The 27,919-nt window shown below is 45.4% G+C and overlaps 2 protein-coding genes across 7 annotated transcripts in view; both read right to left on the reverse strand.

Annotated features, from left to right (window-relative positions):
- Positions 1 to 3,758: 3,758 nt before the first annotated feature.
- DYNLRB1 (dynein light chain roadblock-type 1) lies at positions 3,759 to 20,901 on the reverse strand. Of its 3 annotated transcripts, none has more exons than XM_033094987.1 (4): positions 20,759 to 20,895; positions 13,484 to 13,559; positions 8,537 to 8,704; positions 3,759 to 4,134 (listed from the first exon to the last, which is right to left on the reverse strand). In XM_033094987.1, exons 1-4 carry the CDS (start codon positions 20,759 to 20,761, stop codon positions 4,091 to 4,093), a joined length of 291 nt encoding a protein of 96 aa, XP_032950878.1. In that variant the 5' UTR covers positions 20,762 to 20,895; the 3' UTR covers positions 3,759 to 4,090. The 3 variants fall into 3 exon arrangements, with proteins under 3 accessions (XP_032950878.1, XP_032950877.1, XP_032950876.1); XM_033094986.1 differs by lacking the exons at positions 3,759 to 4,134; positions 20,759 to 20,895 and adding exons at positions 4,217 to 4,423; positions 20,328 to 20,752; XM_033094985.1 differs by lacking the exon at positions 3,759 to 4,134 and adding an exon at positions 4,221 to 4,423 and having other exon boundaries at positions 20,759 to 20,901.
- Positions 20,902 to 24,838: 3,937 nt separating this feature from the next.
- The window catches only part of ITCH (itchy E3 ubiquitin protein ligase), a 138,002-nt gene continuing 134,921 nt past the window's right edge, over positions 24,839 to 27,919 (reverse strand). For all 4 annotated transcript variants that reach the window (XM_033095353.1, XM_033095354.1, XM_033095355.1 and 1 more), the window contains one exon: positions 24,839 to 27,473. In XM_033095353.1, coding sequence (XP_032951244.1) covers positions 27,374 to 27,473 — 100 coding nt within the window. In that variant the 3' untranslated portion in view covers positions 24,839 to 27,373. The remainder of the gene's footprint in view (positions 27,474 to 27,919) is intronic.

Consider the following 27,919-nt stretch of genomic DNA (forward strand, 5'->3'; position numbering starts at 1 on the left):
AAGTTACAGGCAATCTACTTTTGTTTAGGTTTTCTCTAAATATATCTGAAAACCTAATACCTGAAAGTCGAACATAGTCTGGCATGTCAAAAAGTATTTAAAAGCAAGAGAGTTAGAAAAAAAATCCTATAAAATTCTCTATTTCATCTTGCCTTTTACAAAGTGTTATTAATAACATATTTCTTGTGAACTAGGGAATTAAAGTGTAATTTTCTCATCTGTTTCTGCTGTGACCTCAATGCAGTAGCTGCCATACACAAGGAGAGGGGCAGGACCAATGCGGGACTGCAAAACAAGGTGGCCCAAAGAGTTCGGACTCCTGCCCGATCTTTAGCCAATGAAAGAGATGAAAGTGAGAGAACAATGTTTAGAAGCTGGGGAAGTGCTGAGTCTCACCACCGTGGAGGGACGTGGTGGCCTGATTCTGCTTCACCTCGAGGGGGCCCTAAGAACCAGGGGCCAAGATGAAAGTTACAGAGGGCCAGCCAAAGACAGTGCGTCACCCAAAGGAAGGGAATTGCAGGTGAGAGGACAACAGAAGGGATGAGAGTGGGGGTCAAAGGGTAGGTCTCGGAACACTCACGGAAGGTGTACCGTTTCAGCTTTAAACACACACCAGGCTCGGAGAGCCAGAAGCCAGTTCACAACAGCACTGGTCAAGCGTGAACTTTCCTCTCCCCATCCCACGCAACGTAGCAACACGAGACAAAACAAGGCCCAGACCCAGGCCAAGCAGTTGCTGCCTCCCTCCCCACCAGAGGGCAAGGCTGGCAGCGGCCCAAGCTGGGAAAGGAGCGGCCTCTATCTCCAAATGCAGTTTATAGGTTTTGTTACAGTGGACACATCTAACGATGGAAGCAGCCCCGGACTCCCCACATCCCTTCCAGGGGCAGGGGAGGAATGAGGCCCAGAGAATACATTTAAAGACACTGGGAAACGAAGATAAGTTTGCTCTTTGACCCAATCGAGCTTCTAACATAAAGATAGGACTGGCACTTTGGATGTCTTGTTCTTTTCCTTCTCAAGTGAATATGATGGATCAGCTAAAGCTCATTGACACTGGGTTGTGTCTACCAATTTGATGTGTTTGGCGGCTTCATGATTTCTACTAGCTGCAAACGATCAAATTTATGAGATCTCCTTTTCTTTTCCCTAGTACTTCACTAGGACCTGAATTTGGTGTGGCAAGATTTTGGTTTAGGATTTTCAATGATAAAGTATACAGAAGTACAGCTGGTTTGAGAATCAAGCGTATGAAAAGGGAGAAAGCCTATAATTTCTGGAGTGTTTTAAAAACACATTTTTGGAGAAAAGGGAATACTAGCTCCCAGAGGCACAGCCAAATTCTAAGGAGCAGTGGCAACTGATGAGGCAGAGGGATGAATGATGGAAGAGACGGCAGCTGCTGCATTTTCCGGGAGGCAAATGCGGACCCCTGTTCAGAGACCCCAGCCAAGAGCTGTACCTTGGAAGGTGAAGTTCATACGTGATGGGAGTCAGGACAGGGGTTGCCTCTGGAGAGTAGGGGTGGAGATGGGCGGGGAAGCAGCAGGACAGCTTTCTGGGATGATGTGATCTTGAAAGGGGGGGTTGGCTTGACAGGTATATGCATTTGTCACTTAAGTAGTACACTTAAGATCTGTGCATTTCACTGTATGTAAATCTTACCCACCCTTCAAAACAAAAAATGGCAACGTCGTTAGTAATATGGACACCGAAGTGTTTAGTTAGGAGTGTGTACTGTCTACAGCTGTCTTTTAACATGCACCACAAGAATGGAATGGATAGTTAGGAGATATATATAACAGAATGTGAATTGTAGAAATTGTAGGGTAAAATGGAGAATATACAATTATTTCAACTCTGCATGTTTGAAATTTTTCATAATGCTAGGAGTGGGCACCTTTGTTATATTGGCAAATGTACTTCTGAAACCCGGAAGCCATGCCCTTTCCTCCATGCCCAGGTCAGTGGTCAGTTTATAACCTTAGTAGGTATTGTATTTCTGTACACTTGCTACTTTTAAGTACAGAAAAAGGCATTTGCACGTATTACATCCTTATTTAGAGTTTTAAAACTGCATTTCTACATCTTAAGAGGAGCCCAGGGAATTTTACACGCGGCATCAACTGGAAAGCATCCACACAGCCTCCCATGTGCGAAACCCCATTCCCGGGGGACTGGGAGGCAGAGCCTTTACGTTCATGAGTCACCTGGTTTTCCCCAAAGCCAGATGAGCCTAAACTTTCCTCAGGACCTCAGGGGACAGCTTTACTTTAAGGCAAATAAGAAGGTATGATAGAGGGACTAAGGGAAGAGAGGAGGGCCAGGTCCCCAAGCCCTCGCTCTGGAGCCAGACCACCTCCTCCCCCAGGGACAGAGGCCCTCCCCGCTTCTAGAAGAAGCCTGACCTCCCGGCCAGCCAGGGATAATTTATGTTACTCAGACCTTCTTCTTCCATTATCCTTCTAGAAGCTCAAGCCCAGACACAGGAATCTCAGACTTGGATCCCAGCCACCAACAGCCTCTGAGAACAAAGAGAAGATACTGGTCCCCATACCTGACCTAATTTTAAAACTGAATCTCTGAGATAATTAATGATCCAGGGTTATTTTGCTCCAGTTCTGCGATCACCTTCTCAGGGTGTGCTTCCTGAGTCCACGGGGAAGGGGCCCACATGCAGTGGTTTCCTAAGGAATGTTCTATTTGGGGATTTGGGGAAAATTATTTGAAAGGATCATTTCTATATTAAGACAAACATGGACATATTATGGAGTGGAAAATTCCTATGATCTTTCATTAAAATAGGAGACTTTGAAGAGACTTGCAAAGCCTCTAGAAACTACACCCCTAAGCTCCCAAGGACACAGGGTGTTACTTCCCTGATACTGTTAAGGAAACTTCACTGGAAAATTTAGAAAAGTACTTTTGCTAAATGGACAAACTCACACTGTAGAACGAGGCTACTTTGGGGGAAGGAAGGACAATGAAGGGGGATTTCAAGGTTTACACTATACATTTTTGAATCTTTTCCCCCTGTAACAAGAAACAAAAGACAAAAAGAAAAACCTCATAAAAAATAAATACATGTGGTTTCTGGAGGAAAAATCCCAGAGTGCTGCTGGATGACGGGAGGCCTGCAGCCTCAGAGTAGCAGGCACCTTCTGGGACCCCCACACGGGTCTGTGGGAAGGCAGATGTTTACCCAGGAAGAGCTTACTCAGGTGAGAGGGACCACCCAGGATTTCTGGGGGAGGGAATGCGGAGAGCAGAACTTTTGGAGTTCAAGAACTGTGCGCCCAGCTATGCGAACTCAGGCAAGTCACTCTCTAGACCCCAATTTCCTCATTTTTAAGATGGCTTTAATGCCCTGCCCTGTCTGTAGGGTACTGTGAGGATGATGTGAGCCAGGGCATGTAACACATCAGGTGCATTCTGGGGACTCAACAAATATCCCTCCTTTCCTTTCCCCAGGGCAGTGTAGTAGAAAAAAACTTTCAAAACACTGGCGGGAGTGGGAAATGATAAAAGGGGTGGCTAGGGGCAAGAGGCCCAGAAAGCAAGATACCAATTATAAACCAGGCTCAGCTCAGCAAGTATGGCTACCGGTGCAGTAAGGACCAGGCCGCTCAGGCCACAAACACAACCTAGGGCTGGAGGAGACACCGGGGCTTAGCCTTCAGACCATGCGATGACACAGTGATGACACAGGAAGAGAGAGGCCCTTTCAACCTAGTGTTTAAAGACACACAGCAGGGTAAGCATTTCAGTTATTTTTAGTTAAAGAAAAACAGCCTCTTCCAAGGGCGATAAAGTGAACTGAAGGTCAGAAGGGTGTGGGCTTCTCACAAGCTCTTGCTCCAAAACCTAGACTTGAGGAGAGAGGGCCCTCCCGGGAACTCGGGGACAACTGGCCAGCAGAGGGATGACGGTCTTGGGGGGAAGGCAGGGCTGCAGCCCGCCTCAGGCCCTGGATTGGTCTGCGTGGGCTCTAAGGTGACTTCCGCCTGCCAGTCAGTTGACAAGATTAACACCATTATTCTTGGGGGGCATTAAATTAAGGAATGATGCCGGGAGACGAGAGAGTGGCTTATTCAGTTGGATTCTGAATCACAATCAGGAAATAATCTTTATCTGCAAAAGAGAAAAATGAAAAAACAAATCACTAAATATAAAATGGGGAAAAACACACTAGCAAGGAAATAAATCATTAAATCACCAACCATAAAATGCGGTGGAAGGGGGGGATTGAAAAGCAGCAGTGCTCAGGCTACTTCCAGTCGCTGGGCAAACAGAAGGTAAACTTGCACGTCCCCTGTGGGGGCTTCTGCCAAGTGTGACCGGCAGCGGCCTGTGCTCGGCAGCGCAGCCTTTTCTAATCTTCCCAGAGCAGACAGGGAGGAAGGACCATCACCTCTGTTTTCTGGGAGGGGAAACTCAGGTTTAGGGAGTTGAAATGAGTTGCCTGTGGCAGTGGTTCTTACACTGGCTAAGCTGAAAACCAACACTGCAGGGCCCCACCCCCAGCGCCTTAGATTCAGCAGGTCTGGGGTAGAGCCGGAGAATCTGCATTTGAAACAAGTTCCCAGGTGAGGCTGTGCTGCAGGTTGGGGAGAAGCACTAGTTTGGGGTTACCCAGCAAGTCAGCGTCAAATACGGAATGCCAGCCTCAAACCCACTGCTCCTGGGTTCATGTCAGTTGTCAGAAGCTCAGCTGCTGCCTTTCCAGAGCCTTCTCGATGAAAAAATTTCAAAGGTACCAGGTCAAAATGGCCCAAAGCTACCTGGATTCATGAGGAGGAATGTCCATCATGAAACAGCAAGTCCAAGACCTAGGGTGAGCCCGACTGCCCTTCATTTTATGGAAGAGGAAATTGGAGAAGCAGAGTGTTGCAGCTCTGCCCACTTATTCATCAAACCACATTTACCAAGGCTTCTATGTGCCACCCTGGGCCACCCACTTCTCATATGGTACCTCGAAGAACTCGAATCACTCTCTGAGGCAGGTACTAGTGTTTTCTCATTTTATAAAGAACACTGAGGCTCAGAGAGGTGAACGACTTGCCCAAGCCAAGGCGAAAATGCGGGGTGGGGTAGCTGGGTTTCACCAGATGCTCTGAGCGCTTCTGGCCTGCCCCCTTGCTGAACAGGAGAGAAAAGGCAGGACCTCGGCCATGTCTGCTTCACATCTGCTGATACAAGTCTAAAGCATGCTTCTTCCATGACCACTGGCTGATGCAATGGAGGAGAAGCAGATGCTGCATGACTAACAGTTTCATGGCTAAGCAATCTGTGTAAGCAGAAAATCACTTATTGATAAAAATAAAAGTAATTAACAAGCCACTAATAAAAACAGACACAATTAGCAATACTAGTGTCTTTTCTCACAAATAATCAAGCCCTAAATTCAACAGGATCCCTCAAGTGCGTTGTGGGAAGCAGACTGTTAAAGTTTGACTATGCTGTTAAACTCAGCTTTTTATCAGTGAGGTTAATAAGTGAAAACCAAAAGTCTGTCTTAAAACATTCTCTTCATATGGGTCATTCTGACCCGGATGGGCTGAATTTGGTACATATGTAGAGAGCCAAACTGTCTGAAAACACCTGTGCTATTTTTGGTCTGGTAAGCAGCTTCTCAGTTTGATCAATGAGGAAGGTTGGCTGGGAAGAAAGGATGGTGGACCTCCTTCCTGGGCAGGGGTACTCCAGGTTGCTCCCATGATGTGTGGGGTGCAAACGACAGTCCTAGAGGGGTCCATCTCAAACACGCAGCAGCTAGGCCTATTATATGCTGGGGGCTGCCCCTGTGCCCTTTGAAAATCCTAAGGCGATCTAGCCTTAATGCCTCGGATGCCCTGCTTACTGGTTCCTGCCCACAGGAGTTCTGGCACCAAAATCCAGCATTTTTTTGCTGTATCAGAGTGAGAGCATCAAGATGTCCAATCATTCGTTTTCATCCTAAACACCATGTCCCACAGACATCCCTGACCCCACCTCTGATCCCCACAGTGGGGTGTCAGCAATGGACGGAGGTTTAGGGAGTCATTCATTTAGTTACTCAACAAGGATTTGTTAAGCGCTTACTATGTGCTTACAAGTCTCTGTCGTCTGGAAACTGTCTAGTAGGGGGGACAGACTTAAAAATGCAGATAAGCAGGCTGGTTAGCCAATGAAAAGGCAGGATGGGAGTGTTGCCAGCCACAGCAGGACGGCAAGTGTGAGGGCCTAGGAGGGGAGCTGGAGTCTCTTGAGGCTGTGAGAGGCAGCAGGGTGGCTGGAGAAGTAATGAGGGGCTTCGGGAGGAATAGTCACTGGGATTAAGGCAATCTCGAAAAGACACACCCCTCCAGCAATACCAAGATGTGCGTGGGGGGGCCCATGAGTGTGTGAGTGCGAGACAGAGAGTGAGCGAACAAGCAAGAGCGACACAGCATGACCACCCTCCACGCAGGCCTCTGTGTCACCCAGGCAAGGGTCTGGCCACTTCAGCCTCATCACCACTGACAAAGCTGAGGGGCTTCTGGGCCTGTGCACCCCAAGGAACATCTGTATCTTGGGAGTCTCCAACCCTAGACTCAAGCACTGACCACACCCACGAGCTTTGAAAGGCTGCGGGTCCTCAAGGAAAAGTTGGAGATGCCTTTGCTGTCAAGCTGAGACCTGAATGAACGGCCAGGAGCATTCAGACGACTGCCATTCCACAGGGGACAGTCTCGGAAGCTGCAGGTCAAGAGACACTGTCCATGGAGAGTCTGTCTGACCTGGAGAATGCGTAACTTGTCCCTGCCTCACGTGTGCGCTCCCATGTGGCCACAGGTCTGCTCCGACGTGCAGGGCCAGTAGAGGGACCATTCCCAGCTGACTTTCAGGAAGTTAGTGGGGATCTGTGTATCGTCACACAGCATGAAGTCTTGGGGGGGGGGTGAGTTCCAATCTGCTTCTAAGCCTTTCTGCCCCACCCTGTGCCAACACACTCCTCCAGATGGGGTGTCTGAGAAGAGCAGAGCAGTATGGGCCCCTAGCTGACATCTTACAGATGTGTAAATGGAGGTGCACAGGCGTTCCGTGACTTGCTTGAGGTCACACTTGTAAGAGCTACAGCTGGGAAATAGTTTCCGCCTGCTGCAACCTGTTTTCTCTGGCAGAACCAGAGACATCATCGGCTGATACGTGATGCATCAGAGTGAATAAACCGATGAACAGTGTATGTCTCATTTTTGGAATAAATGACTCTGAAATTATCCTATGTTCTTCTCTGTGCCTGGATGCTTTGTCCCCACCCCTCTAAGAGTATCCTAGGGAGACTGTGGGCCCCTGGAACTGGCTCTAGGGTTTTTCCTTTACATCCTTCCGAGGAGCCAGACTGGGCTGGAACAGGCCAGGGAACAGAACACTATGACTCTGCTGCTGGGAGTGGCTGATACCCCGTCCCGGACCCCCATCAAATTAACTCAGAATTCTGTCGTCAAGCCCAGAGGCCTTCAGTGTCCCCAGCCTCCCCACTGCCTCTTTCCTCCAGGCCCCAATTACAATCATATCACCTCCTGCCTTAAAAACCTCTGCTCACAGGGTCGCCCACACAGCTGAGTTTGGTTTGAGGCCTTTTCCAAACTGGACCAAACACCTTACCTCCTACTCCTTCCTACCTCATATTCTGATGCAGCGCAGCCTACCTGCATCGTCACGTACACACCTAAGTCACGCACTTTCAACTACGTGGCTCAGCCAAAGAGAGAGGGAGAGACAGAAGGAGCAATGCGGGAACAGCCCTGAAGTCCGTGAATGTGAGTGAGGTGAGGCAGGGCACCGGGCCCCGCTCTTCCCTCCTGGGGTCCCAGGCCTTGTGGGCTCCTCTTGGGAAGAGCATCACCCCGAGAATGATCCTAACACCTAAAGACAAGGGTTGTTTGCACCACGCAGTCCCCGGTGCCAGCCGCGCACTTCATGTGAAACCAGAGGAGCAGCAGCTCCAGTGCTGGAGGACAGGCTGGCTGCATGGGGCTCAGGGACACCGGACTGGACTTTAGAAGCGGGTGACCCGCTTCTAAACATTTTTCCAAGGATAAAATGGCTCTACAGTATTTTTGCCTCATGCTTCGGTTGCGAATTACTGAATCTTTGGCTTTTAAACATAGCTGTCCTGCCCCCCTCACCTTGCTTATTCTTCCCTGTGCCTTCGAGATTCCCTCTTGTGGGAAGCCTGGGCTGACTGCCCCAAGCAGCCCCCTCACACGGTCCGCTACGTTCCCGAGGCGAGGGTTACACTGTGTCTCTCTCCCCCAGGAGACCATGGTTCCCCTCTCGGGCCTAGAACCGAAGACAGGGTCTGACCTCCAGTCACTGTGCATGAGCACGTGCTGGGGATGCCAGCTGGAGGCACACTGGCCAGAGGGTAAAGCTATCAACTCTGTACCTTCAACTCTTGAGGCCTTTCACAGAACCTGAGGAGACACCAACGTGCGAAGCCTCCCTGATAAGCTACAGAACGTGCGCCATGAGGGGCTGATCCTCAGGGGGGTGTGGAAGACCTTCTTACCTGGTGCAACCATAATTTCGTTTTTCTTGGAGCGAATTCGAAGGAAGGTGAGGTCGTTCTGGGGGTCGATCTCACGCACGGTGCTCCGGGCCTTCAAGATGAAGTTGTGCATGAGGCCGGCGTACTGCGTGGTGGTGGGATTGTCCATGGTGCTCCTGATGGGGATGCCTGCGGGGAGAGCAGACAGCGACGGGGCAGGATGCTGGGGCGCTTTCCTGCCCAGCACCCACAGCCGCACCCCTAATTCTAGTAGCGGACGGGCAGTTACCACCAATGCCACTGTCCACTGGGGGCTTGACGGACACATGCCAGTCCCCAGAATGACCCTGAGGATGGTGCTCCCATCTTCACTTGCCAATGAGGCAACAGAAACTGAGCAGTGAGGTAACCTGCTGACAGTCACACAGCAGACGAGCAGTGGGGCCAGGAGTCAAATGCAGGCCCGTGTGTCCCCTACTGGGCTCCTCTCCCAGGGCCACACTGTCTTGACTAGTTTCTGGCAACAGAAGCAGAGACTATCATTCAGAACACTTAGAACCTGAACAAGGGGGCCAGCTCTTACAAATCTGTAAATACTGAAAAGCAGGAAGAAGAAAAAAGGTCAGCTTGTGCCGAGACATAACCACCACCAGCGTTTTGCTCCAGCTCCCAAGGAGGCTGAGGGCCCAGCGGTAAACCCACTGTGCATGCACCTGACTGTGCCCCCCAATTAGAGCCCGTTTCCATCTGCACACACCCTTGCAAAGCGCACTGCCACTGCTTTCAGAGCCCACAGTGGCCATTCCACTGAGTTCATCAGCCTCTGCTGTTGAGAACTTAGGCTGGTCTTTTTACTTAATTGCTGTGCAGTGAACACCACTGTGCATCAAGCGTCTTGTTTTGAGGGCTGTTTCCTTGTGATGAGCCATTAAATGGAACTCCCTCCCTGGACAGCGCCTGTTGTCATGGACGTGAGGAATGGGGCTCAGCGTGAGCCACCTCGGGCTACAGCAGGAGCAACAATCAGGTGTCTATGAATCACTGGGACATGTCAACAGAAGGCTCCATCAGTGAAGCCCCAGGTGCCCACAGCTGACAGGCGCTTGTGATGAACGTGGCTCAAGTGGCTCCTCACACAGAAGTGGCTGCGTTTTGGACCCAGGACGCTGCTACTCTGGCCCACAGCTGACCAGCCTAAGGGTCAGCCTCATGTCTACCCACGGGTGGCAAGAAATTGGCCCAACCTTGTCTTTTTAGGACATGAGAGTGGGCAGAAGAGGACAGAGTGGAAGAGACACAGCTGACTCAGAGAGGCTGTTTTGAGCCAAGGAAGTAATGAGAACAGGTTGTAGTGATCATTTGCCCTTAAGGGACAGGACAACTAGGTCATCAGCTGGGTCCTAAATGGCAACAGTGTGCCCACAGGGCCCCATGAGGCCTTGCCCAATAGTGGAAGCTTCCTGAGGAAGGTAGTAGAAGTGGTTGGGGTGATGACTGAGTAGGAATTCTGAAATCTGACAGCCTGAACTTACACCCCAGCTCTGCCCCTTCAGGGTTACGTGGCTTTAGACAAGTCATTTAACCTCTCTAAGCCTCCATTTCCTCACTGTAAAATAATGCCTGTGCTTCAAAGTGCTGCTGTGAGGATGAAATATGGTTTAAGATGGTTTAGCAAGAGTAGGCATGCAATAAATGTTGGTTTGTTACCAACGTCACCCACACAATACATGCCGTCCCCCAGGTCACTTGAGGGGCCAATCTCAAGGCCCAGCAAAGTTTGGATGATCAAACCTGATGACCTTCTCTTTTTATATACTACAAGGGTACCTTCTCTCAAGTCCCTCTGGAACCCGGAACTTTCCTTCCTTCCCCTATTCTCTCACAACTCCCACCGGTCCCTCCATCTTCTGGTGGCTCCACCCATCCCCACCCCAGATAGGGCCCCAGCATCACGTAATTCTCCTTTGGAGGAGGTACTGGACTCTGACATTACACCTTTATGGAAGTAATCATTATGTTTGTCCCCCAGCAGACGAGCTCCCTGAGGCCAGGACCAGGTCTGATTTGCTCACCAGTATCCTTAGGGAGACTGCATTAGGCATTTAGTGCTGTTGATAAATGAGAAATCACAAGGGCTACTTTCAGCAGTTTAGACATGAGTTTGCTCCTACCAAGTGAGAGGTATGTAAAGGAGATAAGAAACTAACTAACCACTTGTTGGCTGACTTTCAAAACAAAAGAAAACCTGAAGGTGGTGGTGGTGGGGCGGCAGGGACCAAAACGGGAGAGGATTTCACATAAGGATAAGAGATCACAGGACGCCAGATTCATAGGATGCCAGAGCTGGGACATTTCAAAGATATCCTAAGGATTAGGCCACCTACCCGAAGCCACTGCCTTCACAATGGGGACCATGCAGCGTGCTGAAGTGGCTGGTCACTGGGGAGACACGATTTCTAAGCTGAGGCTCAGATCTGTCAGGTTGTATAGCTAAGTCCTCCCACCATACCCAGCTCCATCAATTAGTAAAAAAAAAAAATTAACAAAATTTAACAGATAACTTAACCGTGTTTCCCCGAAAATAAGACCTAGCCAGACCATCTGCCCTAATGCGTCTTTTGTAATTAAGACGTGGTCTTATTTTACTATAATGTAAGACCCGATCTTATATAAGACCGGGTATGATATGATATAATACCAGATCTTATATTAATTTTTGCTTCAACAGATGCATTAGAGCTGATGGTCTGGCTAGGTCTTATTTTCGGGGAAACACGGTATTGAGCACAAACTGTGTCAGCGTTGTTCTAGGTGCTGGGGATACAGTGGGGAACACAAGAGATAAATCCCTGCCCTCGTGGAGCTTACACATTTGAGTCTTTTATTTTGCCCTGTGTGGGCAGCAGCAGAGGATAGCAGGGGGTCTGGCGAGGTACAAATGTTCCTGAAGTTCCTGGCAAGTCAGCTTAAACTCACACTTTTATTATGAAACATCATTTGTATTTGGCCAAGACAGAGATGTCAAAATGCAGAGGTAGGTGGCTGGTAAGTGACTGGGGCAAAGGGGTGTCACGAGTTCAGGGTGGGGAGGAATCACTTCTGGGCTGGGGTGGTCAGGGGAGGCACCTGTAGGGAGAGACAGCTGAGCTGAGTCAGAGGGTATGAAAACCCAAGGGAGAACAGGGACCCTAACTAATCATCCTTAACTGGAAGCTTCCAGAGGGCTTAAAGGCCCATGCAGCAGTGAGTTCTGACCACCCCCATCCACAGCGGGGTGACTTTGGGCAGGTCATCTCACCTCTCACCTTTGGGTTTCTCATCTGAAAAATGGGCAAACAGCCATCTTGCAGGGGGTCACTGAGTGAAGTGTACATGAGAGAGTAAAGTGCAAGCTCTATGAATGGGACACAAGTTAACGCCACATTAGTACATGAAAAAGAGGCACTCATTAGTATCCAAAAGGTAAGTAGTTGGGGCTATATTTTCCCAATGAAAAAGCTCAACTTTTGGGGTAGTTTTAAAGCAAGAATGAAGGCTTGTGGTCTGTGAATACTACTGGAGGCCTAGGGGTTCCAGCTGGGGAGCTAGCCCCCGAGCTGTTCCCTCCCATTTGGGGTCAAAAATGTCCAGTTCCAGAAGACAGTATCTGAGTGATATATATCTGACCAATCAGTCCACTTAAGGCGGCTGAGGTTTGAAGAGGGGAAGGGGGAACCCCAGACCACGCAGCAGATCAGGGGCAGACCTGCTGCTGCCTCCCAAAGTGTCCTGAGAGCTCTCAACCTGCTGCCTCCTCTGAATCCAATGACCACATGGTCTGATTAGAGTCTGACAAAGCTGGGGAGTGTCCTCTGCCCAGCTCTCGGCTGGCCAGGGATCTGATGGAAAACAACATTCTGAAGACATGTCATCTGCACACTGTCACCCATGGTAACTATCATTCTGCTCTATTTTCACAGACACTGCTGAGAATTCTGCCTTTCCCAAACAAGGCCTAGAATGACAACACACACACAGAGGCTCTCGAGGAGCCGCGAACAAATCAGAGCCGAACGAATACACTGGCCCAGAGAATTGGGGGAGCCCAGCTGGGTGACCCTGGGCCAGACCTGCAGCCACTCTCTGGTCCTTCCCAGCACAGTGTGGGGAAAGCACAAGTGCATTCACATCGACTTGGAATGAAACCTTGGCTCTGTAATGGCAGGCAAATCAATTAAATTTCTGGACTCAGTTTCCTCTACTGCAAAACGGAGACAACAGGGCTGCTTTAAGGAATAAATGAAACAGAACGTTTATAAAGCGTCAGCCAGGGGCCTGGCCCAGAACAGGTAGGTGTGTGATAAATGTTAGCCTCCTTCTTTGCCATGTCTACGGCAGTTTGGAAAAATTAGTATCTATACTCTTCTAGTTGTTGAAATAATGTCTCCGAAGAGAAGAAAAAAGCTATCGACACAAAGCTGCTGACCAGAGCACTACCTATTAGGTTGGTGCAAAAGTAATTGCGGTTTAAAAGGTTAAAAATAATTGCAAAAACCACAATTACTTTTGCACCAACCTAACAACAAAAAAGTAGAAACAACATAAATGGGGGATGGTTAATAAACTTCGTACTGGCAGTTAAAAGAATTTGCTTATGTAAACGATGAAGCAAAACAAAGTTACCTCATAAGTAAACACCTGCAAACAAGTGACAACCGTAAATACAAGTATGAGCGAGAGAAGACGCACCTGGGCAAGGGCCAGAAAAGCACGGCATCCTGAAAAACATGATCTGTCGAGGGCAGTGGGATTGAGTGAATTTTTCCTTTTTTAAAATTCAGGATTCCAATAATAATGCTAGGACACCGGCAGTGTTAAAAAAAGGGTGAAAATCCACGAACACGAAGGGGATTGGTAAACACAGTAAACAGCACGTGTTATGCTGTGTCTGGGCTGTTGCTTCAGGTCACGGTCAGAGGGAGGACTTACCTTCAGTGTTCACCACGATAATTCCCTGCACACCCTTCTGGCTCTGAAGCCGCTTCAGTGTCTCCTCCACCTCTGCCTGCCAGAGAGAGCAAGGCCAAGGTTAGGAGGGGCCGGGAAGGCTAGATCCACTCCCTCATACCCCTGGCAGATGAATCACACATGTCTTCCAAGAACACACAAGTAACACCTCCCCAAAGGTCCCCGGGCCTGTCTGGAGCCATCCCCAGGCCCCCACTAGCACCTGACCCATGTATTACACCCCCAGCAGGGGCAGGGCTTCTCCTGGCCCTCTGCCCACCAGGCACTATTTTCCCTCCTGCCTCCGCTATTTGGGGGCAGGATATAAATACGATTCCTGGGAGCAAAGACACATCCATGACTCACGTGTTTGGTATACCTGGGGGACAGGACACTGATGATTTGAAAAACCCCAACAGGGGCATCTAACAGGAAGGAGACACACTGTCATTTGTGACCCAAACAGCACAACTGAAAACATTCCAAAGGAAGCAAAATGACCCCAAGAGGATAACTCAGTGATTTATAATAAGCGAGCATCTGAGGTAGTGTGACACATGGCACAGAGCCACAGGAAATGTGCCTCGGGAAAGCGCTCATTAATCCTACTTCTCTAGAAATTAGTCAGGGTGGGACACTGGCACATGGAATTTGTAAACAGGGGACAATCAGATGTTTGATTCTTCACCTTGCCATGCAAGAAATCTAGAAATATTATCACTCGCTTCTCTCTTACCCTTCCCTCCACTCTCCACCTATATGCCCACACCTCCCTGTTGCCACGTCTTTTTACCCTCAGGCCTCTTCTCTGCTGAACTCCAACGAACTCTTCTAGACATCTAAGACATCACCTCCTCCATGAAGCCTTTACTGATCCCAACTCAGTGGAGTCTTTGCCCCCTTGTGACTCTGCAAACTCTTGATTATGCCTCTCTGGGATGCATTAGGTACTGTTTCACTAAAGGCCCACAGAGTGGTCTGCATAGTAGGGACTCAATAAACAGCTGCTCAACTAACTGTTCTAGGCCTAACCCTTCCTACACTAGAAACTGGCCTTAGTGGGCTTGTTCTCTTGAGGCCCCTTCCAGACTGGTCCAGAATCCAGCCAGAAGCTCCTCAAAGGTTGAGAGGCAGACTATGTTGGAAACACAGGCTCCATTCACCAACAGAGTGCTTCCCTACGCCCAGGGGCTAATGAGTTGGGGGCTGGGGGAGCTTCTAAACAGTGGATGGAGATAGCACAATAAATTACTGTTTTTCTAATAGGCACAAGGCTTAGAATCCAGTCACTGCCACCCACTCCCCTATGATGTAAGAATACTCTCAAATGCTGGAGACAAGGGCAAACAAGTTCCTCCTACAAAACAGCGAATAGCGTGATGCTTCTCAAATCTGCACCCTGGGTAAAAGGACAGCACGAGCTCTGTGGACGTGAGAGCAGTGGATCATGCATGCATGAGATCATAATTCACTCAACACATTTTCACTGAGCTCCTACTACGCGCTATTCTGGAGAGGAGGGCTAAAGTACAATAGTGGTCAATACTACACAGTACTCAGCTTGACCTGGAAACCCTCCTGGAAATTCAACCTAAGGAAATAATCCAAAAGGACTGAAAGAAGAACACAGCAAGACGTGTGCTGCCCTGATATCTGCAACAGCAAAAGCAGAAAGAGCCAGAAATGCCCAATAATTAGGGAAAAGGCCAAGTAAATTCTGGAATGTCCATTCACAGGAATGTAATACATACATTACCAATGGTGATCAGTATATTTATATCACCACAGAATGTTTATGATATAACATGAAGTAAAAACAGCTAAATGCAAAAACAAAGTGCTTGGTGACGGCAACCACATGAAAAGGAGGAGACTAGAGGGATTATGAAAAAAATAAAAAGCCACATTGAGAGCATGGAATTATAGATAAGGTTTACCTTTCTTCTTCAAAACAGCCTCTTTTTTATTATTTATATTTAAAAACATTTTGTAATCCCTCTCTCTGTGTATCCAAAGATATCTCTGATATGGGGACCACAGGGCTTTGATGTGCTCAACAATGTAAGACTATATAAGTCGGATGACAATTTACTACAGCGCAGTCAAAAGGCAATCAACCTGGGGAAGGGGAAAGAAAGCTAAAGATGACAGAATCGAGGTCCAAAATATCCCCTGCAGGGTGGGAAGGGGCTGAAATGAAAAAAAAAGATGAAATTTTTATAAAACTGCTATTCATTCAGTAACTATATTAAGTAACTTCTATGTGCCAGGCATTGTTTTAGGCCAGGGGACGCCGTAGCGAACAAAACATAACAAGCATCCCTGCCCTCATGAAGGTGACATTTGCGGGTGGGGAGTCAGATGTTAAACAAAAAAGATAAGTAAAATATAAATGTCAGATACAGTAGGGAAGGGGAAATGGAATGCAGGGACTGACGACAATTTTAAATAAGACAGCCAGAGAAGCCTCACTAAGTGATAGTTGAGTAGAGATTTTAAGGAAATGAGGGAACCTATCGTGTGGATTTTTCAGGAGAGTGTTCCACACAGCAGGAAGAGTGAGTACAAGAGTCCTGAGGTGGGAAAGGGGCATGCTCCAGGAAAAGCAAAGGAACCAGTGTGGCTGAAGTGCAGTGAGTGGCACGTGGCCAAATGAGAAAGGGAGCCAAGATCAGATTAGATTTCAGCCGGCCAGGATCAGATGACTTTGGCTTTTCATGGGGACGATCTGGGGCGCCATTAGCAGGTTTTGAGGTGAAGAGTGATAAGACCTGATGTTGCAAAAGGATGGCTCTGGCTGCTGTATGGAGAATGGACAGCAGGGGGCAAGCACGGCCTGCTTGAGCCAGGTGCCCCAGGCAGATGGGCTCCCTGGGAAGGAAGCAACCTTCTCTCACGTGATATAACTAAGTCCAAACTCTTTGGACTCGGCTCATAAGCCTCCTGTGAGAGGCCTTCTCTGACACCCAACCCTCTTCTGGGTACCCATGGCACTCTGCCTTCATAGCACTTATCACAATGGGGTAAAAATGTCTGTTTCGAATCTGTCTCCTCCTCCAGACCCAAAGCACCCTGGGAGCGCAGACCTAGACTTTATAGCTCCAGTACCTGACACAATATAGGCAACAAATACTTAAGGCACAAATAAAAAGCATTTCTGCAACTCTGTTTTACAAAAATCAACCTTAAGTACAGGATGGGGGACGTGGCCTTACAGTAGTCAGTATGAGAGGTAGGGTTTAGGTGACCCTAAGTTTAATGAGAACCAGCCCCTGATATCTGGCTGTTAAAAGTAAAACACATATATACCAAGAAAGAGAGGCCAATCAAGTATACACTAGCCTACTCAGTACCTGCTACAGGTCAGACATTGGGATGAAATGTTTTCAGACACATCTGTCATCTGACCCTTCCGTGGTTAGTAGGATTTCCATTTTAGGAGGAAAAAAAGGCTTCAGAAAAGTTTTTTGTTTTTCCCAAGGACACATAGGTCAAGAATATACCACTGACCACCACTGATGAGGTCCCTGTCTCCAGGGAGTTCATATTCTGGTGGAAGAGACATTCCAAAAACAAGTGACCAAAACCCTTACAGGGTCCAGGGGTAGGGCTGAGGGGCAGGGGGTCAGGGGGCCAAGAGGCCAGGGGGATGCCACTTTGCCTAGTGTGGTCAGGAACATCTGAGGATGTAAACTCTAAGCCAAGAACTAAATGATAAGAAAGAAAAGCACTCCAGGCAACGGGACGAAAGCAAAGGCGGTGAATGGGGACAAGTTTGGCATCATGTTCAAGGAACACGGAATGACCAGTTTTGCCACGTTTTTTGATTTTCTGCTAATCTGTTAGGCAAAAATCAAATAACAGAAAGCCAACCTTTCTTAATTTTTAAGAGTTATCAGTGAAGTTAAAATGGAATTTACTGACTGCATTTCTCCTTTTCTGAGTCTTTTGATTTTTCTACCAATCTTACTGATTTTCAAAATTCTCGTATGTTAGAAATATTAGACTTTTGTCCATCATATAAATTACACTTCTCCCACTTTTTCATTGAATCTTATAATTTTTTTTAATAATCAGTTTAAAATTTTCATGCAAATTTATTTTTTTTTAAAAGTTTCCTGTAAAACTAGTATAGCTTCTCCAACCTGATACCAACCGGAAGACTGGGGCTAGGTGATGAGTGGGAGCCATGTCTGGAGGGGTATCCAAGTGGCACACGTAGGGCACCAGCTACCTGTCTGAGTTCAAGGGAAACTGCTTAAAACAAACCTCAGTTCAGCCCTAAAGGAGCCAAGAAAGAAAATAAATGTTTCCAAAAAGCCACAAACAGCAACAGGGACGTTTGCAGATGGCAAAGGACAGTCCTAATCAGGCATCCAAGTTATGCATGCCAACTCTGCCTCAAAGTTTGTCATCCTTACAGTGCTAGCCAACTGGTACCAGAAATATCTGAGTGGATACGCAGCCCCCCAGGGTCAGCTCACATTTCCAACTTCCTGTTCTGCTCCTAGAGGGAGCCCACCTGTATCCTCAGCATCGTGGGTCTGAAGTACTATTAACATGGGTATCTGCATCAGGGAAGGGACAAAGCTCCTGGGTTTTCAGTTCCCAGGTGTGTGTTGCTGAAAGATGGAAAAACAAATAGCAGTAAAACTCCAGGATTATTTATTGGGTCAGCATGGGAGGGAAAACCATCTGAAGCAAATGATTCACCAAGGAACTGTGACCAACTGGACTGCGAAGCATACAAATTTTAATTTCTATAAAAACAGAAATGAATCAAAAGGATAGAAAAAAATCTGCATCAAATATGACAGACGAAGAGTAATGCTAAAACACTACAAAATGATTAAGAAAAACAGCAAGTCTCTAAAAGTTAATTGGGCAAAAAAGGATACTAGTAGAAAATACACCTAAGAGAAATTGCAAACACATAGAAAAATGTTTATTGTTCCCTGTAAATAAAGAAATGAAAATTATAACAATGCTGAGGTATCTTTTTAAATGCTGGCAATGATATGGCAAAACTGATACAAAGACACTATGACCTTTTGGGAAAGCTACAGGACACTATTGCAAGAACCATAAAAATGTTGGTTTCTTTGCCTCAGAAATTCTTTTCCTGAGAATTTCTCCTAAGGAAATCATCTGACAAAATTTTTAAAAGAGATAAATGAAACAAACCCTACACATACAGAGGCATTCATCACAGAGTTAGCTCTACTAATGAAGAACTAGAAGCAACCCAACTGTACACCGGGGGAATGGTTTGACAAATTACGGTATAACTATTTCACTATTAGGTACAACTATTTCACTATTATGTAGTCACTAAAAATAATTCATCACAAAGATGAGGCAGCAACAAGGTTAAATGTCTCTGGCCATTAAGACAAACAAAAAAGAAAAACTAGCACATACATCTTGAAAAATATGCACATGTGAACAAAGAGGAGGGGAGAACATACAGAGATGAAAACAGATGTGTGGTGGAGTAAAACTGGATGAGAATTATGATTTTTATATCATTGTTCTAAAGGCAATTTGGGTTTCTACCAAAATGTGAAATATGCATGCTAGAAGTCCCACTTCTAGGAATCTATCCTACATAAACACAACTACTTAATAACCAGCTTGAGTGTAAAAAAAAAATTACTGCAGCATTGTCTGAAGTGAAAAACTGTAAACCACCTAAACGTAAATACGGTATCATCCTTAAAAAGAATGAAGTAGATCTGTATGCATTGACATGGAATGTTTGGTATTTTTAAGTGAACAGAGTAAGTTGCAGAATGAGATATCTATACATAACCTAAAGTAAACTTAATATGTAGAAACATATAGTCCAGCTTTATGTAATAAACACTTATATGTAAATGTGCAATCCGAAAGAAAACATAATCAATCACCAACCGTCCTACCACAGAGAAGTGAGATGGGGCTATAAGCACTTTCTACATTACATACTTGGGAACTGCTTGAATTTGTTAAAATGCACATGTAAGTATTGCTTTTATGAGTATAAATACACAACAGCACGGTACAGGCTGCAGTAAGCTACAATTTGTGTAAGAAAAAGACGGGGCACATATATGCTTATATAAGATATACAAGAAACTAACAATGTTTCTGACGGAGACTGAGGCTGGGGGTCAGGGTTGGGTGGGAAGATTTATTTTTCACTTAGATCCTTTTTTTACTGTACGCAAGTATTATCTGTTAAAAATCACTTTTTTTACAGTTTAAAAAGTGATGTGAAAGATGAAGTTACATGTTTGAAGCATTACTACATGTTTTTAGTGATGTGCAGACACTCTTTGTGGTGTAATAATAAAGGAAAAAGCAGAGTCCACAACTGTATATTCAGTAGCTCTTAAACTATATAAAGCACAAACTGAAGAGAAAAATACTAGAAGTCATATACCTAATTATAAGTGGTCACCTGTAGGTCATGGCACTCTTACCTTTTCCTTTTCGATTTTTCTTATAAGCTTTCAATTTTTAAATAACTTGAAAAAAGCCAATGTTAAGCCATTCAGATGGCTTAACATTTAAAAGGTCTTTTCAACTTTTTTTACAAGTTGGGAAGACTAAAAGCACAAGAAAACAAACCCGTAAAAGCGTAAAAAGCCCACAGTTCCAGCCAGCAAAGCAGAAAACTGGGATCTCCAAGGGTGGACCCGCCCGTTTCTGACTCATGCACTAAGTCCCAGCGGTTCGAAAGACCCACAAGGGCAGAAAGGCTGCAGTCAAGTTTCTAGGGTTCAAATCCACCTGCACCATTTCCTGATACAAAGCTTTACATAGGGATAATGGTCGTACCTACCTCACAGAGATGTGGTGAGGAGGATAACCAAGATACGTACGGCGCTTAGCAGTGCCCGACACAAATTAAGCTTCCAGGAAATGTTATCGTTATTGTTATCGCGCACCAAGGCCCAGGATGCTAGGATGCAGGGGCCTGTGGGCCGGCCTCCCCATCTCCGTCGTCCCTAGCCAAGGCCTGAGTTCCTGCTTCCGGTCAAGGGGCAGCGGAATACCGCGGCCCCGCCCGAGTCCCCTCGGTCCAGGTCTGGAGGCCCATGCCGCCTGGGTTCCACCCTCCACTCAGCTCAGGCCCAGCCCCGCGCAGACCCATGGATTTTCAGCCCGGTGCTCTGAGACGCCCTTGGAGGATGGAAGGTCAGGCGAAAGGTGGTGGACGGCTGTGCTCAGCACCTTCCGAGCGCCACCCAACAGTTCCGGACGGACACTCACCATCTCTGACCGATTCCGGAGCTCCGCGTCGGCACTCAGCTTAGTCCCGGTGCCTTTCCACGCCTGCGCAGAGCCCCTGTCAAAACGGACAGCTTCTGTAGCCAACCAGAAACCAGCGTGTGGCGGGCGGGGAGGCGGACCTTAGTCAGTTCGCCCAGGGCTCGTTCCCAGTGCCGTCGTAAAGTGAAAAGCAAAGGAGCACCTCAGCTATGGAAAATCCCCAACTCCCACTGTGCTGAAAAGATGCTGGTTCGCGGTGTCCAAAGAGGCTTTCAACTCTCAGACGAGATCTGAGCTGGCCCTGAAAGCCCTGGGTAGAGGGCGGTGGGCGAGTATTAAAGAGAGGAGGGGGGTTGCTGAGACTCCCACTTTGCGCCCAGATTGAAGCTAAGTGTGGCGCGGAGCCAAAATACATAGAATATGCGGGTAAGTCCGAGGTTGAGGCTGGAATCTAGCGTCGCTGGGGTCTCCAGAGCGACCCCGATGGGAATACTACGTGCAGGCCCTGAGATGAGGGGGTTAGGGCCAGCCCTAGAACCTGCACTGAGTCCGAGTTCAGCTCCACCCCTATGTTACCTTGGAGAAGCCACTTCACGTCTCTGTGCTCTCTCGTTTTCTCCCCTTTAAAAGTGGGACTCTTTTTCCCAGAGCCAGATGTTGTCCCTTTTCCAGCTCTTTAGCCTTTTACTCCCGCAGATTACAAAAATACCTGGGTTCTCTATTAGGAAATAACTTGTTAAAAGACTACCATTTAGTGAGCCCTGTGTCACGTTACTGGCCTGAACATTTACACACGATACCTCCAGTAGCCTCAGCATCTCTTTACAAATGCTGTTTCTTCGAGACACTGGAACTTGCTCAATTCAACACAGATGACCTAACTTCATTTTTCATTCCACGCATTGCACAGTGGCCTCTCAATTTGGTGCTCATTTCAGGGGTGTCTGCATGCTAAGAGGATTGGGTAGTGACTTTACAGTGAGGAAACTTGGTAGACCCCATCTGAACCGGAGGATCAAGGTTACCATTACTGGTACTGGACATTTTGATGTGTGCTCCCTGATACGCACTAAGGGCACATCACCTCTGTGGTATTTCTAACAAAAATCCATGGTCTTAAGCATGAGAAAACATTAAACCAAATTTGAGGGACATTCCACAAGGTACCCCAGGACTTTTCAAAAACTGTCAAGGTCAAGAGACAAGGAATGAAGGAGCCAACTGTCACAGATTAGACTGAGAAAAATGTCATTGGTGGAAAAATTGGTGAAATCTGAACAAGAGCTGCAGTTTACTGTTATTTTACTAATGTCAAGTTTTGATAATTATACCAAGTTATACAGGATGATAACACTGGGGAAAGCTGGGTGAAGGTATGTAGGAGCTCTCTGTACCACCTTTGCAATAGTTCTGTAAAGTCCCCAAGTGCTGCAGAGACTGGGCCTCAGAACATCCTGGAAGATGAGCACACAAGTGATCATTACCACCAGCTTACTTATGGAGAACCAGACTGAGAGGGAGAATTTAACAAGATCACAATCACAGAAGCCAAAAAGAGAATGGCCAGTAGTCCATGTGACTGGAGCCAGAATGAGGGTGAAGGAGGAATTAGACTAGCTTGGGCCTTGTTGACCTTGAGTGGCAGGCTTGTACGAGTTTTGGAGTTTATTCTGTGGTAGTGGAGGAACCATTGTAAGATTTTAAGCAGGGGAGAAGCGTAACTGAGGTCTTCCATAGATCATTCCGAGGCAGCACAGATGGACTGGAGTGGGGAGAATGGAAGCAATGAGAAGAGGTTGCTACACTCACCCAGGATAGGGATGAAGATGTGGGTTGTGGCAACGGGGACAGCTCTGAGAGAAATGATTCAAAATAAGTTTTGTTGATGGGTTTGACAGGATTTGGAAACCAATTAGATGGAACACCTGAATCGGTTATGGAAGAATCTCAGGGTTGCGGTTTGTGAGCAGCAGTACAGCAGTACGGTTAAGCATGCAGGCTGTGGAGTCACAGTCCTGGATCCCGAATTGCACCCCTGCCACCTAACAGCTGTGGACACTTCAAGTTACTCAATCACTTTGACCGTCTATTTTCCTATCTGTGAAATAGAAATGATTATCCCTCTCTGAGAGTGGCCGGGAAGACTAAATGACTGCATGTAGCTTGTCTAACAGTGTTTGGGACATACTAATAATACATGTTGACAGTTGTGGGACATGGCACTAAGTGAATACAGGTTGCTAGGATAGGGAAGACAAATAGAAGAGCAGGTCTGAATTAGAAATGAGGAAAATTAACAGTGTGGCTGTTTTCAGTGATTTGCAGGTATAACTGCCAAGTCTCAAGATCCTTCCCTGTGGGATGCTTTGAAGAAACTCTTGCCCACAGTATCTTTGCTTAATGGGAATTTGTTCCTAAGAGATCAACATTGTCCTTCTGAGGTCTCCACTGAAGACTCCCCTCTCCTTGCCAACCAGGAAGATTCACCTGGATCCTCTCCCCACAAATGACCACAATAGAGCCCTGTAGACAGAGAAACTGGGTTAGGAGTGACATCAGTTTTTGTTCTGGAATTACACAATGTGAGACACTCTTCCTAAAAGTTCAGAGAGCAGCAGCCGGTCAGCCACAGCTGAGTCCCAGTTTGATTCTTTGTAGAGTTTGGGGCTGGAGAGCCAAACGGTCAGTAAAAACTACTAATTTTCCCATGAAGATTTCCTCATGCTCAGGGGGACACATCTTCCCCTTTTCTCTTAGCCACACTAAAGCTAGAGCTTTCTAAGCTACTTATGTGGGACAGATTAAACAGGATAGGGTCTACTTCTCAAGACCCAGGATGGACCTGCAGTTTCTGTCCTCTAGTCACTGTCAGAACAGCATATTAAGAAATCCCACTTCCCTGAACCTCTCTCCAGTAGTTCTATTTTAAACGAGAGTATGATTATCTGGTTCTCTTATAAGAAAAATGTCCACTGAAGCCACTGAGCAGGAGAGCTTATTGAGAACAGTCAGTCTTGGTAGCTGGCTGGTGGTACTCTACTCAGCACCCACGGCTGGGGTCCTGTCCTCGAGTACCCGTAGTTGTGTCAGAAAAGCAGATGTCTTCATTACGGTTCTCTTCAACATAGGCGCTAAATCCAATCTCACCTTGGTGGGTTTTTCTAGTTTTTCTCTACCCACTCCACAGTACAGACAGGCTGTAATCCGGCCACTTACAAAAGCAGAAATTATATGATCTGGTCATATAGAAGGCTTCTCTGCAGGTGGGGAAAACCGTATTCAAGACTAACAGAGAAGTGGGCAAATGAAGGACCAAAAAAGTTTAATTATAAACAGTCTTACATCGTTTAAGGAAATGCAAGTGAGGCAGCCCCCTGAAGGACCTTTTAAGAGCACTTGACTCCCTGTGATATTTGTAGTTACCTGAGTATTTGAAATTACAGTTCAAGAAAAAAAAGGAATGCCAACAGTAACATACAATCCAGTGCTGTTATTCCCCGTTTTTAGTTAATAAAGCATAGCATATATACAAATAATTTCATAAATAACTCTAAAAGAAAAACAAAAAAATGAGGGGGCTGGAGATACCAACAATATTAAATAGAAGTAGTTAGCCTAAAGGAGTTTAGAAGAATGGAGTTACATCCCAAACGAGAAGGGATATACATATAGAGAAGTCTAATTGCATTGAGTCCTCCCTAATAACATTTCAGATTATTAATCAGATAAAGAGTGGCCGAGTGGGCTTGACTGAAATAGCTCATTTAGGTTGAGACCTTTGTGGGCAGGTAAATCATGTTTCATTTAAATTTCTGATGAATTGACATCGGTATGTCAATTTCTTGGTGAAAAATTAGTACCTGAATCTTTTAAATAGAGTTATTGTAAGTCTTACAAAATTAGATTCTTCTGCACGATACAAGATCATGAAAGACAGAACAGGAATTCACTATTATGAGCACTGGATCACTTTTAAACCACTCTATTTGATGAAACAAGTGAGGTCCTTCCCTCCTGACCCAGGCTGTGAAATGCTGCTTTCCCCAACCTCCCAAAAGAGCAGAAGAATAAGGCAATTGCTCATTTTACTTTGTTTTTATTTCAACATAACATGCAGTAAAAAAAAATTAACAGAATTTATTAGCATTTACAATGCTTACAAAGAAAAAGGACTCTAAAAGCAATTTAGTTCAGATTTAAGAAATCGCTCTAATTGAACACTTACAATAAATCTATTTCCAAATGTTCAGTTTGGACCAAAATTTAAGATAGCATTTGGTAGATATTTATGTCCGCTGTCTATTTGCAGTATTTTTATAAAACCTCTGATTCTTGGGATATCCAGCCCCCATTTTCCTAACACAGCAGGGAAGACATATACATGTGGCCACTTAAATTAAAGGAAGAAATGGAATAAGGGCGATCCCAGGCTGCAAAAATATATACAAGCATTTACCTTTTCCAGAACTAAACGTTTCTTCCATAAAAATATTAAATAGCCAAGCCCTATAGAACTAGGGCCAGGGCTACTTAAAATATAACTATTCTGTATTTTAAAAATATAGGGCAGAAAGCCTTTTGGGTGATATTTATACATTTTCACACAATATTTCTAGGTCCCTAAATGAATCATCAAGCATTATGTAGAACCAAAAAAATCCACTTTCTTACATTATTTCTTAATTTAATCTCATAAATCTCTAGTAAATATTGCAGATAACTACATTTTAATATGAGAATTCACCTCTATAGGAAGTTTTTATAGAAGGCTTAATTTCTGCAGCGATATATTACCAAAGGTCAGACTTATATAATGAATGGGTAGTTGGCAGACATTCGCTCTGTAAGACAAAGCAATAGCATTTTCCCCCCCTACCAACAAAAAGGCAGAGTGTCCCTACTTTGGAAAAAACTAGGGCTTTTAGAACCGTAATACGTACATTTCCTGGAGTATGTGGAATAAAAAAATAAATAAATATAGGGTTGGGGAGAGCCTAATCTCCCCCTTTACACTGACAATTTCTGGGTGAGGCAATCCTTTCACTCATATAAGTCTGCTTTGTGATGGCAGTGTTTTATAGATACATGAGTTTAAAAATGTTTTTGTTGTTGTTCCAGGATGTAAAAGAAAGAGCAGTTAAGGATAAAAAACATTTTTTTTTCCATATGGAACAGGGCTTTGATACTCAGCTTATTTTTGGCTCATCGCTACTTGTTCATGCTATGTTACTGAAACCTGTCAAAATCCCTGTTTCACGAGTTAAGAGGCTATCCTCAGGGTTCAGCTATGATAGGTACTCAGCTGGCTTAGGCTTCATCCCACTGTCCATAAAGTCAGCAGCTTTCTTGACAGTCTAAGCTACACCAAGTTAAAAGAATTAACTATAGAGAAAGTCAAAGTGCATTAATCGATTACTAATGGAGCAGTCTAAAATTAAAGTCATGGAGAAAACCTGTTAACATTTTTAACTATCCAGTTCAGGACAATGTAAAGAATGGAAATGATTATTCCAACATGTATCAGAGAAATGATAGATTTGAAGACTTTTAATTCACATAGAGAATACATTTCTGTGTTTACTAGAATTGTATTGCTAGTAAATATATCACTCCTTTCTTTTTAGCCAGTACCACAGCTCTGTCTCCCTAATAAAAATGTAATTTTCAAAGATATTTCATTGACCTCTATTTGGGCTCAAAAATACTCTAGTTACACTTTGAACTCCTTAGCAATAGTATAACTGAAGTTGTTGGATTATGATAAAATTATAAAGATGCAATTTATATATAGGAACATACCAAAATTGTCAATGATGGCCTTCAATGAATTCAGCTAATTCCAATTCTAGGTTAATTTTTATAAACAGTGAAGGAAGCACAATGTTAGTATTATTTGTAAAGTTTAACATTTGCAAGCCAATTAAAACAATCAAACTTCCAAATGAAGAGAGTTATGGAGTCATTTGCAGGCTGGGACCAACTTATCCTTGAAGTTAAATTAACAAAACCGCTTTCTCTAGAGAGATGCAAGTGTCTTGCATCACTTTACAGGGGTAACATCAAAATGATGCATGGATTCATGCTCCGGAAAAGAAACAACAGTCAGGCCAGGCTGAAATGAGGGAGAGCACAAGCCAGTTTACTCACGTTCCCAGAAGCTGGGGTAAGTTTGCACTTTTAACAGATACCTCTTACCAAGAGGCTTAACAGAAGATCTTACATATTTCAGTTACCAAGGGACTTCCCTGCATATCTGCAGAATCTCTAAAAGGAAAAAAAAAACCTACTCCCAAGTGAGACTTGACACACATATACATAATTGTTGTTAAGGAAACAATCTAGTGGAATAAGACAAGGCAGAATTCATTGCTATGTTAAATCTCATGTTAAGTTAGGTTTTGACTAGTCATTTGCAGATCTGATTTCTGGAAATGTTGAGTAGAAATCCAGAATCAATGGGATAAATCTCAATGATAACATTAATTTACTTACACTCAGATAACTCTCTAAACAGTCACATTCCAATTTTATAACAAGATGTGCAATAGGCAGAGAAGAAAAAGGACAAACATTGCAAATAAGTTTTTGTCCTTTGGTGGTGCAAGTCCTCAGAAGTTACTCTTGTCCAAATCCTTCTGTTTCTTCAATGGCAAATAACAGCTTTTCCTTCAGTTGCTCATAGCTCTTGTAGGGTGGCAGGTCCAGGCGGTTAAAACTGAAAGTAAGAATTGTTAGCTTGAGAAAAGGAAATGTAAAAAGAATCATATATGGGCAACGCGGTATATAACAACATTGGTTTTAAAGTCAGGCAAAATTGGGTTAAAATCCCAGCTCTGTCACTGAGCCTTTGAACAAGGGCTTTTACCTTTGCAAGTCTTGGTTTCCTCTTTGGTAAAATGGGAATAACAATATTTACCTCAGGGTAAAGAAGAAACAAGCATGCATACACGCATGCATACACACACACACACACACACACACACACACACACACACAGAGAAGAAACAAGCATGCATACACACACACACCCCACAGTGCTTGGTGCTCAGCAGGTACTCAATAAAATGTTAATCCTTTCATACTCTCCTACCCACCCTAATCTATATCAGTGGTCAGCAAATGTTTTCTGTAAAGAGCGAGATAGTAAATATTTTAGGCTTT

Source organism: Rhinolophus ferrumequinum, chromosome 23, assembly GCF_004115265.2.
Source record: "Rhinolophus ferrumequinum isolate MPI-CBG mRhiFer1 chromosome 23, mRhiFer1_v1.p, whole genome shotgun sequence".
NCBI lineage: Eukaryota > Metazoa > Chordata > Mammalia > Chiroptera > Rhinolophidae > Rhinolophus > Rhinolophus ferrumequinum.

Coding starts and splice junctions, on each gene's coding strand:
- DYNLRB1 (XM_033094985.1), bottom strand. Junction 8,705..13,483: donor TATCGTGGTGAACACTGAAG/GTAAGTCCTCCC, acceptor CTCTCCCCGCAG/GCATCCCCATCAGGAGCACC. Junction 4,424..8,536: donor CGAAATTATGGTTGCACCAG/GTAAGAAGGTCT, acceptor TTCCCCTCCCAG/AAAACAGAGGTGATGGTCCT.